Source organism: Triticum aestivum, chromosome 7A (genome assembly GCF_018294505.1).
Source record: "Triticum aestivum cultivar Chinese Spring chromosome 7A, IWGSC CS RefSeq v2.1, whole genome shotgun sequence".
Lineage (NCBI taxonomy): Eukaryota > Viridiplantae > Streptophyta > Magnoliopsida > Poales > Poaceae > Triticum > Triticum aestivum.
Window position 1 is genome coordinate 730,476,020 of NC_057812.1, and position 13,077 is coordinate 730,489,096.

The window sequence follows — 13,077 nt, forward strand, 5'->3', positions numbered from 1 at the left end:
AGCAGGAGCACACTACAGATGTTGATTGACAAGACTTGCTGGAAAGACAAGGATTTTCCAAAGTCAAAGAAAAATGACGAAGCAGAGTCTCAGGGCAGCATTGATATGTTCAAGCTCTGCAATTTGAAGCCAGCTTTGCCAACCACCTTTCCCGTGCCAGATTTCAGCGACAAAGATATGTGTGAAAAGATCAACTTTGCCATTGACAAGAGCCTGTTCTTATCAACTGATGCTGAAAAGAATCAAATTGACATGGAGGAAGCAGGAAAGGGTCTTGACTGGGTTCATTCAAAGGAAAAATACAAGGAATATTTAAAGCAGCTCCCAGACCTAAGCTCCAGCAAGAGCAAGGCAGCATCCACGGCAAACCCTCACGTGGTTCAGAAGCGTAAAGAAGTTTCAATTAAGAAGAATCTGCAGTTGCCTCAAATCAAGGAGAAGATGGTGAGTGCAGGTGCTGAAGTAAATATGATCAAGAAAGCTGTGCTTCAAACTGATATGCCAACAGTAGTGAGCAGAGAGCCAACCAATGTCAGAGAAGTTCAACAGATCAAGGGGAAGACTCCCCTTTCAACAGTCCCACCAAAACCACCTAAGCAGAAGATTATCAAGTTTGCCAGGGGCGCAAAGGGGGAACAGGCCACAAAAGATTTGGGGTTCAGAGACGAGAGAGAGCTGCGAGCCGCAGCCATTGATGCAGGGGTGCCAAGTTCTGCCAGGTTGCTGCCAACTCAGACTGGAAAGATGCCAACTACAGATACCAGTGTGCCAACTGATGTGTCAGTTAGCAGCATGGTCACAGTCAAAACCACCACAGCTGGCTAGGAAGGCACCACTGCAACTGCAAGTCCCAAGGTGCCTACTGATAGAGATGCTTCAATGCCAAACACAAAAGGAGGTCATCCAACTGTCAAAGTGTCGTCCCCAAGAGCTATCTTTCAGCAACCATTAACACAAGAGGAGGTGTTCGACATTATAAGTAGGTGCAAGCCTCCAAGGCCGCCAACTACAACACTATTGCGAACCAAGTCAGTGAATGATGCACCCGTGTTTGTGCTGCAAGGAGATGCCCTGGTCTTTGAACCCTTACGAAGATCAAACTCTTATCATGGTGACGGGTTCTGCGATGCACCATCTTTTGACCTCGGCATAGATGGTGATGCTCCAGCACCTGCTCCAGCAGCAGAAACAGCGGAAGCCGGTGTGATCAGCATCGATGAGTGTGAGTTATACCCAGCAGCTGTGAATGAAGGATGTGATGCTGCTGATGCTGGCAAGGCAATAGCTCAAGAACTAGATGTTGGTTCACCAGAGAATTGCCACACCCGGATATGCGCAGAACCAGAACTTGGCACGAGCAGTTCTTCGGGGCCACCTCTTGCACGAAGACAGAGGAGGGTAAGAAGGCCCGCAGCATCTCAAAGGTCTCCATTCATCGACTACAACAAGAACAAGACTTTCAGCACCAATGAGGTAGTGAACAAGCTTTACACTGCCCTCTTGTATTGGGTCAGGCATCACAAAGGAGCAGATGATGGAGCTACCAGGTAAACTAACTCCCCACAGCCTACATACATATCTTTTTCAGTTGCATAGTATCAGCCACTTAGTTGCACAGAAAGCATAGTATGTTGCACAGAACAGGGCTTTTAGTTGCACATTATTCTTTTTTCATTTTCATGCACATTTTTTTTTGCTGCTGTGACCCTTCGAGCTAACTTGTCTTTTTATTGCTTTCAAAAAAAATCAGCCCTGAGATAATCAGGTATGGTGCTTTCTACACTTCTTTAAAGGAGTTAGTTGATTCGATGAAGCCGGTTCAATGGTTGTCAAAAATTGTTATTGAGACTAGAATCTTACACATAATGGATAACTTACCAGAAGGGTCAAAGAAGGTTGTTATGCCACTGAGGTTTTCTGTAAGTTTTTCCAAAACCTTCTTTTTACCCTCATCTTTGTTCTGTAGCACTTTTTCGTTGACCATTTGAGGGAGGCCTTTCACCTACTAAGGAGTTTTGAGCCATGTTTTATAATCTCTGCAGATAAAATTACAGCAAGGGATCCACAATATGAATGAGATGAACAAGAAGTTTGATTATAAGAACCGTCTCGACAAGAAAGACTTGGTGAGTGTTGTGCCCACATCATCAATCTTTTTTTAGTTGGCACCCACAACATGTCCAGTTGCACATGACACATCTGTTAGTTGGCAGATACTTGTTGCAACCCGTTTTTAACTTGACCAAGTCTTTTACTGTTTTTCTTAGCTACATCTTGTATTTGTGTCTGAAATCGTTCACGCTTGCAGGTCATGCTGCCAGTGCTCGAGTGCGCAGATGTAACCGATAAGGACGGAGGGAGGCATTATTGGGTCTTTAGTGTCAACTTGAGGGACGGACGCTTCGAAGTTCTTAATTCAAGCAGAACGCTGGACAACATTGAGCTAATGAACAACGCCTCTACCATTGCGGGGGCAGTACGCCAGCTATGGAGGAAGCATTACCCAAAGTTCAGCATCGAGCACTTCCATATTATTGACATTGACATACCAAAGCAGCTTGGCAAGTAAGACAATAAGCATTTCATTCCTTCTCAATCAAATACAATCATTTTGTAGTTTTTAAATTTTTCTACATGTGCAATCTTTAGTATTTTTTAGACACAGTACTAGTCTTCAATCTGTTTTATCATTTTTATGAGTTTCTAATGGATTATCTAGCTAGTTGCAGAGTGGCGCATAAGTAGTTGCACAGTGGCACATAATGAGTTGCAGTAGAACACAAGCAGTTGCATAGTAGGACATAAGTAGTTGACCCAATTATTTGGTTTTAATTTTATGTGACAATTTTTTTTGCCCATTTTTTGCAGTAATGAGTGTGGGTTGTTCGCACTGCTTAACGCCACCGAGTGGAATGGTAGCCAACTGCCCAACTACGACCCCAAGGAAGTACTCAACATCAGGAAGAAGCTGACGTATGATTGGGTCACCAGCGTGCACAACACCGCCCCATGAAGGAAGTTGCTAAGATACGACAAGGAGTAGATCAGTACTATTTTTTTTCTGCTCCATGGAGGAAGTTGCTGGTTTGTACAATTTTATTAAGTAGATTTTGTAGTTGCACACTGCTAGTAATTGCGTTTGCAACTCAATATCATCACTTTTGTTGATACATTAGGAGCACTGGATATACAATTGTTCAACAACTAAATATTTAACCAGTTGCCAACAAAGGCACAAATAGCAACTTTTTTTACACAGTGCATGAACTAATTCAAGAAGCATAAATTAGATAAAGAGGAATCATAGATGTTGAATGTGTCCACTTGGTCCCAACATTGCTAAAAAAGACATCATTATTTTCCTTTTTTGTTCCAAAGTTACAAATGAGGAAACAGAATCACAGGAGCCTCTGTGGACACACACCAACAGTGTGCTCTGTAGATTGGCACTGGCTGCATTTGTTTTTCTTCTTTGGGTGTAGCTCCAGCGCCGATTTGTACCGTCGACTCTTTGCCCTACCCTTTGTAGTAGACCTTGGAGGATCCCTGGGCACAAAATCATCAGAAGCTTGTGCAAGGGATGCAGCCTCCAACGGGGCAGTAGGACCGTCACGATCACCTGTGTAATAATCATATAAAAAGTTTAGTATTTTTGTTATTGTGCAACCAGCACTGATGTTCTGTGCAACCACACAGTACATTTTGTGCAACTAACTAGTTGTTGTGTGCAAGTTAAGTTGAAAAAAATACCTGCAGTAGCACGGCCTGTCATGGTACTTGGATTGTAGTCGCCTATGGGCAGAACATGAAAAACAAGTTAGATTTTTAGCTTGATCCTCAAACTAACACAGCGCATGCAACTAGGCAGCATGTTTCTGTTCAACTGGGCACTATGATATGTGCAACTAAAGTCACTCACCATAGTTTTTGTTTTGGAGTCGGTGAAGGTACTAACCTGGGTTATGAGCCCCCTGAGTCCTACCTGTAGGTCCATTGGGAGTAGCACAAAGGGCACTGCTAGTTGGGCCTGGCGGGGGAGGAGGTATTTGAGGGTTGGCATCACCTATAGGCAGAACAGGACAAACAAGTCAGTTGTGTTTATCTTTTTGATGCTCGAACTAACACAGCATGCGCAACTAGGTAGCCTGTTCGGTGCAACTGAGCACCATGATGTGTGCAATTGGAGTTACAGACCTAGTTTGATGGGGAGTTGGGGGCATGTAATTACCTAGACGACGAGCCCCCTGAGTGCTGCCTGTAGGGCCATTGGGAGGAGCATGCAGGGGAGGAGGTGGCGGAGGATGCCGTGTACAGCCAGGAGGGGGAGGAGGTCCTTGAGGGTTGACATCACATATATGCATAACTGGAAAAATAAGTTAGCTGTGTTATCTTGATGCTTGAACTAACACAGCATGCGCAACTAGGCAGTATGTTCTGTCCAAGTGGCTACCATGGTGTGTGCAACTGGGCACAATGATGTGTGCAACTGAAGTTACACACCTAGTTAGATCAGGAGTTGGGACGGGTAATTACCTGGATGATGAGCCCCCTGATTGCTGCCTGGAGGTGGTGGAGGTCCTCGAGGGTTGCCATCATCTGATGGCCCCGTTGCAGCAGTCGGTTTTTTCTTTTTCTTGGACTTGTTCAGGTGGCCGATCTCGGTACGTGCTGCACGCATATGCTTGTATACAATAGATTGTGCTGGATCAGAACCACTCGCAAACTTTGCTAGTTTCCGAAAATCGTATATTATGTTCCTCTCCCTTATCTGCTTCTTTGATTGAGGAGGCATTTCATCCGGTTGCTCATAACTAGTCCTTGGCGCACTAGGTACAGCAGTAGGTGTCCACCGTCTTAACAGGTACCTTTCCGGTATGACATCAACGCCAACATGGGTGAACACCTTGAGGATGTGGCAACAAAGGATGCCGTCCTTGTCCATTTTACAACACTAACACAAATAGGAACCCTCCTCCACCCTTGCCTGCACCAAGTAGTTTCAAGAACCATATTTCGCAATAAATTCCTGGTTCGGTCTGAGCTCAAACGCATCAGCACCAACTTGGAATGCATTATAACGTCCAATCAGCTCAAACTCTTCTCTAAACTTGCGGTAAAGGTCTCTAGTATAGGTTTTGTAAGCTTGCTTCTCTATTGGGAAGTTGGACCACAACTCAATCTCAAGGTGTTGTGTCCTGTAATCATTGCAGCCTTCCTTGGCAAGGATGTGGTTCTGTATTTTTTTATATTGCTTGACGAAGTTCAGCATTGAGTTGTGTGGGTTCACATATCTTTTGAGGACGGCGTTGAACCCCTCACTACGCTGTGTAGACTGGAGGAAGGGAAAGAACCTGTGTTTGAAGTAGCACGGCACCCAAGTTGACCTGTATTCGTACAACTTCTCAAAGTGCATGCATGCCATAGCCTCATACTTCATCATTAACCCAGCCCAATTCTGCTCAAACTCGTCTATAGTGAAGCTGAAGTCAACACACTTGTTGAAATCATCAGAGAGTCCTGGATTCCGGCACAGCAACCAACCAACCTTTTCCTGGGCCTTTTTCATGATGTGCCATCGACAACAACGGTGCACGATGGTTGGAAAGATGCTCTGTATTGACTGCCTTATCGCACCATCCTGATCGGTGATGAAGTTGTCAGGAGGTTTGCCATCCATAGCCTCTAGGAATGCTCCAAAGACCCAATCAAAGCTCGATGCCAACTCCTGCCTCACAAACGCGCAACCCAGCATGAAAGATTGGCCATGTCGGTTTATTCCTATGAAGGGCGCGAACAGCATATTGTACAAGTTGGTCATGTAGGTGGTGTCAAACGATATGCAATCGTGGTACGCCTCCGCGTAAGCTTTTCGAGCTAAGCCGTCCACCCAAAATATGTTGACAACTCTGTCCTCTTCATCATATTTCACCTTATAGAAGAAGTCTGGATCGGTTTTTTGTATATCCTTGAAGTGCGCAATTGTCTCAATCAGATCACCCTTCTTTGTGTCATCTCTATGGAAACTTGTACAAAGATTTGTTATTGCCTTTGGTCCGAACGGCACCATCATCTCAGATCCATAGAACTCTGCCATTACATGCATCATTCGTCCTGCATAATACAAAAACAAACAGTATATCCTTTTTTTAGTTGCACAAATGCGCACATCCAGCTGCACAGTAATAGGACACGTGTTGGCACAGAAGATAATCACAGGAAATGGACACCTAGCTGCACTTTTTTAAAAACATTTTGCAATTTTTGCATACAGGACATTGTGTATTTGCACAGTAAAGACAATCTAGTTGCACAAGAAGCACCAAAAGTGAAATATAAAAAGCATGGAAAGTAGGACAGCAGTTTCATAGTTAAGCCATTTCAGTTGCACACTGGACTGCCTAGAGGGAAACTTAATTTTTCAAGGGATATAGAGAAACACCACACCTGTAGTCAAGTTGCAGTTATACAAGATGCGCAGAAACTCCTTTTCATCAGGTGAGATGCCTTGGTAGGATCTCAAGTATTTGGACAATGAAGGTTTGTTCACGAGCGGATGATTGTGGTCACGAACAAAGTGCGTCACCTCCCATCGCCCATCTATCAGCTTCACCAACATTTTCGCCTTGCATTCAGTCTGCTTTATTGTCTCGCGTTTGCGCTTCTTCTTCTTCTTACTAGTACCAGCCTCCTCTTCAGCAAATATTGGAGGTTCTTCTTCCATCTCCTCATCACTGTTAACAGATGTTGGATCTGGAATAGGGTCCAGGTAAGGAGGAGCCTCAGCTCCTCCATCATCAGCTTTGGGCTTCTTGAACTTGTTGCAGCAAAACTGTTGTTTTATCAATTCATTGGTGCGGTGTGTCCGTCTAGAGGTGTTCATCTTGATAGAGAAACCCATCCGTAGTGCGTAACTGTTGTAGTGATCCTTAGCAATTTGAAGGCTGTCAAACATCATGCCAACATAGGGTTTCATAGGTTGAGAACCAGCCTCATCCTCTCCTTCTTCTACTTGCACAGCTCCGTCAACAGCCCGAGCTCCTAGCTCAGTCCTGGTTGGACCAGGAACATTTGCCTTGGTTCCTGTGTCATCAAGAGTATGGCTCTCTGACTGCAAAGACACCACTACAGGGGCACCATGGGCTGATGACTGGCCTGCCACATTGTCATGGCCCGTAGGGTTACCATCACGACTTGCCTGCGTGTAGTAAACAGATCGACCATTTTCTGTCCAGTTTCCTTGTTGTATGCTGGGTTGCTGCTGATCCATATCATGAGGAAGCTCATTGAGATCTGGAGGCAACTCATTAAGATCAAGCATTTTTTCCTTTTGTTTTTGGATGCTGCCACACACTCCCTGCACATATAAAAAAAGAAGAAATTGATGTCATCAGTTGGTACCCACAGAAAAATTGTGTTTCAAACAACCTAAAAGCAACATGACCATAGCATAATCTTTTATTATAACAGTTATGAATTTTTTTTGTTTGCACAGAGTTGTTATGTTAGTTGCACAGTTTGCAGTAAATAACTGGCAAGAGCATGACTTCTTTTTGCTACAGAGTTTTTCTTACCTTTTCCCGTTTTGTTTTGTTGCAATGATCTGTAGGTTTCCGTTTCGCAAGGAGCTCTTTTCAGATTTTTCTGCACATAATTGGATGCTACATTTGAGAAGGAAAATCCAGGTGAAAGAAGAAAGAAGAATTGGAGGACAGATTATAGTTAATATGGTTCTAGATCTGGTATATTTGAACATATTAATATGGTTTGCAATAGGTGTGGGACCAGAATATATGCGTGGGACAAGATTACGTGTGTGAATATGTTAATATGGTTTGTGGCTTCATTAGCCATGGACAAAAGTTCCTATGTTTTTCCTGTTGCACTACAGATTTCTGGTTTTCGCTAGAATAGATGTCTCAATTTCCAGGATTTCCACTTGGCCAGCATACATATTCAGTTGGACATTCAATGCTTTTAGTTGGCTAGAATAGATGTCTCAGCTGGTCAGGTTGCATTTTTTCAGTTTGTGGCCAACATGCATGTTCAGTTGGACAGTTAATGCATTCAGTTGGCTAGAATAGATGTCTTAGTTGCCTAGAATATATGTCTTAGTTGGTCATCAGTTTTTGGCCAACATGCATGTTTAGTTGGCCAGAAAACATGTTTTTTATTTCCACATATACTACATTTTTTCCAAAGTGTTCACTCAGAAACATGTATTGCCAAATATATGTTTAGTTGGCAGGATACATGTTTAGTTGGCCAGGATACATGTTTAGTTGGCTGGGATGCATGTTCAGTTGCACATTTATGAATTTTTCGTTGCACATGTTCAACAAAGCATTGGGCAGTCAATTTTTTGTTCATTTTGCAAACAATAACTAGAAGTTGGCTTTAATCATGTTTTAATTGGTCAGAGAACTCGTTTTTAGTTGGCTTGTTTTAACACATCCAGGTGGTAGTTTTTGGCATGTTTAACACATCCAGCATGTTTAACATCTGGTGTGATGTGCCAGATTCACCTCTTTTTTGAAGCAGATTCTCCATGGATCCATGGAGAAGGGGGAAGTGAAGTGGAGAGGGGGCTTACCTGCTCGATCTTACTGCCTGGTATGGCTCTGACCACCCTGCCCTTTAGATCTTGAAGCAGCTCCTACTTTGGGGCTCCCATGGCGGCTGTCTAGGAGGAGGAAGAAGGGCTGGGGGCGATTGCGTTTGGATCTGTTTCTGGCGTGCAGAAGAAGAAGGCATCGTCGGTGGGGCTGAGGCGTGGGGGCGAGCGATGGCGTGGATTCTGCAACCTGGGCAGATCCTCCTTCTTTCGTGAGGAAGAAGAAGATAGCCAGGGCGCAGTTTGGCGAGGAGGGTGCACGTGATCCCGCGGGGCATGGTTTGGCGAGGAGGGTGCACGTGATCCCGCGGCCAGCTGGCGGGCGGGGCAGTTGCCTTTTTCGCTCCGACGGGCGGGGACCAGGTGGACCACGTGGGCGAGCGGGGGACTGTTTCCTCTTTCGCTCGAGGGGGGACCAGGTGGTTTCCTTTTTCGGGTGGCCGCTGGCTAGCGATCCCAGGGCGGCCGGCCGCCCACTAGACTTTCTTTTATTACTCTTTTTAATTTTTATTTTCCTAATATTTTTTTCCTTCTTACTACTCTAAGGCTCATATATTAATATTTTGCAGGTTGTGCAACAGGTGCACATGTAAAGTATAAAATAAAAACTAAAAATAAACAAACTTTTTTTCTTTACCTAATATTTTTTCTTTTCTTTTATTAGTCTTTTTATTTTTTTTTAATTTTGCTAATATTACTCTATTTTACTACTCTAAGGCTCAAAATCTAATAATTTGCAGGTTGTGCAATAGGTGCACATGTAAAGTCTAAAATAAAAAAATGAAAACTAAAAATAAACTGAGAAAAGAATGTTGGTGGCCAGCCGAGTTGAGAAAAGAATGTATCCAATAAATGCTTATTTTTGGCAGGAATAGCAGAGAAACTAGTTCTTCTTTTCAGTGCTCGTATTATTTTCTTAGTTCGTACTACCATCTTTCTTTACTTGAGAAGAAAATGGTAGATAACAACACCCAGCCATTACTTACAAACGTACTGCCCATGCAGCATTGTCAGCAATGCAAACTAAATTTGTCCAAGGAAAAATCTTAGAGTTATTGATAATAAAAAATAATTCAAGCATACGGTGCACAGATTCAGGGGCTATTCGGCTCGATTGTCTCGGATCTGCTGTCAATTCACATGCCATTTACATCTACTAGTATTCGATATATTCACCTACCGGATTAGGTTTGGTTTCTGTAAGCACTTGGTTGAATGCTGTGGGCACTCCTTGTAGCTTCACAACATGCCGTGTTCCATGGTCCAGCCTGACAAAACTTTTGTTGCAAACATAAGACGCTTGATATTTTCGTCAGTCACTGCCATGCCATAGGATTGCTCAATCAATGGGGAAGATAAGAAGCAATACCTTTTTCACACGGCTTGTCGCGATCCAATCATAGTGATTATCCGATCATGTGAGACGATTGGAGGCTCCTAGATAGTGATCTGTCTGGACTATCTGGTGGTCCGTTACTCTTCTGTAGATTAGCTCTTAGCACTAACTGGATGTAGATAGGACCAACATGCAGGAGAACTGGAGAATAGTTGACTTCTTCTCGCACCACCCGGAGAGTCTGCACATGTTCACCTTCCTCTTTGATGATGTTGGCATCCCACTCAACTACAGGCACATGGACGGTTTTGGTGTCAACACCTACACCTTGATCAGCAGGGATGGAAAGGCTCACCTTGTTAAGTTCCATTGGAAGCCTACATGTGGTGTCAAGTGCCTCTTAGATGATGAAGCCGTTACTGTTGGAGGCACCTGCCACACCCATGCCACAAAGGACTTGACTGATGCTATTGCAGCTGGGAATTACCCAGAATGGAAGCTCTTCATTCAGACCATTGATGCTGATCATGAGGATAGATTTGACTTTGACCCTCTTGATGTCACCAAGACCTGGCCAGAGGATATCATCCCACTGCAACCAGTTGGACGGATGGTCCTGAACAAGAACATCGATAATTTCTTCGCAGAAAACGAACAGCTTGCTTTCTGCCCAGCAGTCACTGTCCCTGGAATCCACTACTCTGATGATAAGCTGCTCCAGACAAGGATTTTTCCTATGCTGATACCCAAAGGCACCGTCTCGGTCCAAACTACTTGATGCTTCCTGTGAATGCCCCGAAATGTGCTCACCACAACAACCATCATGGTGGCTTAATGAATTTCATGCACAGGGATGAGGAGGTACATTGTTCTTTAAAACTTTTGCATCCCCTTCTGCTTGCATGATGCAGTATTTCCTCCGATTGACAGAAATAATGTATAGTTAAGTTATGTTTCAAGTTCACTGCAGTTACATATATTTGGCTTGATTTTCAGGTGAACTACTTCCCTTCAAGGTTTGATTCTACTCGTCATGCTGAACAGTACCCTATTCCTCCTCGTGTTCTGTCTGGCTGCCGGGAAAAGGTATGCAAATTGGAATGTTAGAATTCTAATTCTATTCGTACTACTGCCAGTCCCTTTGCATGTAGCCAAACTGTTTCCAGTTATTATTTATTGCTATTTGCTAATGATGACTAAAATACTCTGTGAATTAAACTCCTACCATGTGTTTTGACAAATTGTTTGCTACATTTGTAATTTTGGAACTGCGGTGTATTATCGAGAAAGAGAACAATTTCAAGCAGGCTGGCGAGAGATACCGTTCCTTCGACCCTGCCAGGTTCCATCCCAAACTCAGTTTGATTTGTTCCAAGTCTTTAGGCACATAGAAGAAATCAAGCAGCGTTGCTAACCGAACTGTTTCTTATATGAACACGCAGGCAAGACCGTTTCCTCCAGCGGTGGGTTGATGCGCTCACTGATGCTCGCGTAACCCATGAAATCCAGGGCATCTGGGTGTCATACTGGTCACAGGTACACTTTTGTTCTTTATTTTCAGTTGACCATGCACACTGCTCTACTGTTACATGTATCTGGGATTATTGAAACACACTGAAACCAACCATGCTTTTACCAATGCTGTTTGCAGTGTGACGCGTCCCTCGGGCAGAAGCTGGCGTCGCGGCTCAAGATGAAGCCGAACATGTAGATGGGCAATAAGGAGAGAACCAGTGGCTCACCCGCCTCGGTTGGTGTCAGATCGAGCCAAGGAGGGTGCAGCATGAACTGAATATGTGCTCTGTGGGTGTAGCCATGAATAAAAATGTGTAACAGTGAAATGAATATCGTATGTAATACCGATGAACAATGATAGTTGGTGTTGTGAACCGGTGTTGCCGGGTTCTTCTGTCGTACTGTGTCTGTGCAAAAGAGAAAATAAAAGACAATGTGTTGGTTAATCTTTGATGTGTTCCATCTTCAGTCTGATAGAAGCTTTGATGATCCATTTTGTTTGGCTCTCCTGCCACTGCTGTTTCATAATTTGAAATGTGGTACTTTTCATAAACAAAAGTGCACCTAATTTCAGATGAAGAGATTTTTCTGCCGGAAAAAAATTCAAATAGGAAGGAAAAAAAGTTTTTAGAGTCTGTCAGACAACCTCTAGGCCACCCTGCACAGAGGTCAGAGTTCATCAACCAGACTGAAGTGCTTGCCTCCTTATTGGTAAAGGATGCAGCGGTACGAGCCTATAGAACAGATCCTGTTCAAGTAAGGTCGTGCTACAAGCTGCAGCGCCTCGTCTTATAAACTGGTGCCGCTCCCCGCGAACTAGCAAGGTGGGACTAATGTAGGGGGGCGCGCAGCAGCGCAGCCAGGGCCGGCCCTGGGTAGGGGCAAGAAGGGCGACGCCCTAGGCCCAGCCCGATTGGGGGCCCCGACCCTGTGCATATATATACTACACAACCGAACAAGACGGGCCTTAAAGCATGTAGCGCACGTACTGTTAAAAAAACTAGTAGGTTACTTGAATTGTGAAAGGCACAATCCCAGTCTCGTTTCAATCGATCCATCTCATAACACCAGCCGCCGTCGTTTCTTATTCCTGTATCCTCGTTCCCCGTTCTGCTCCTACTCCCGAAGCATGCAGCATGCCTAGCAAATTAATGGATATTGCTGCTATACTTGATTCCTTTGATACCCTTTCAGTTTCTCCATCTCACTCCTCTATGAATTTGCCTATAACTATTCTCATCTAGCGGACGGCCACAGGCAGAGACAACACTTCATAAGCTCAGTTACTTTGCAAGTTGCAGCAGGACATTTTCTTGGGTCAAAGGCCTACAAAGTTCTTGTGATTTCATAGTCCTTTTCCGCTTGATTTTTGTTCTGTTTTTCTTTGTTTTTCAGCGATTCCCTGACTGATCTTCTATTTCTGTACGGGGTTGTTCATTTGAGGATACGAGGACCCTAGGAAGACCTGATATGCTTGGGATTGGATAGCTGGATTTTTCTATTTTTCATCAGACAAATTCAGGTATTTCGACTCCTTTCTTGTAAAATGTTGGCTAAAAACATGATTTTGAGAAAGAAGAAAGAAAATGCTAGCAGATAAGTTAGATCCAATATA

At 43.9% G+C, this 13,077-nt stretch overlaps 1 protein-coding gene and 2 pseudogenes across 1 annotated transcript; 1 reads left to right on the forward strand and 2 right to left on the reverse strand.

Moving 5' to 3' along the window:
* Window positions 1–3,771: 3,771 nt before the first annotated feature.
* LOC123147175 (protein FAR1-RELATED SEQUENCE 5-like) lies at window positions 3,772–7,350 on the reverse strand. Its single transcript, XM_044566408.1, has 5 exons — window positions 6,445–7,350; window positions 4,534–6,111; window positions 4,229–4,363; window positions 3,956–4,063; window positions 3,772–3,792 (listed from the first exon to the last, which is right to left on the reverse strand). Exons 1-2 carry the CDS (start codon window positions 7,316–7,318, stop codon window positions 5,000–5,002), a joined length of 1,986 nt encoding a protein of 661 aa, XP_044422343.1. The 5' UTR covers window positions 7,319–7,350; the 3' UTR covers window positions 3,772–3,792; window positions 3,956–4,063; window positions 4,229–4,363; window positions 4,534–4,999.
* A 2,260-nt stretch (window positions 7,351–9,610) lies between these two features.
* Window positions 9,611–11,673, forward strand: LOC123153903 (catalase isozyme 1-like; annotated as a pseudogene).
* A 420-nt stretch (window positions 11,674–12,093) lies between these two features.
* LOC123155268 (uncharacterized) lies at window positions 12,094–12,228 on the reverse strand (annotated as a pseudogene).
* Between the last annotated feature and the right edge of the window lie 849 nt (window positions 12,229–13,077).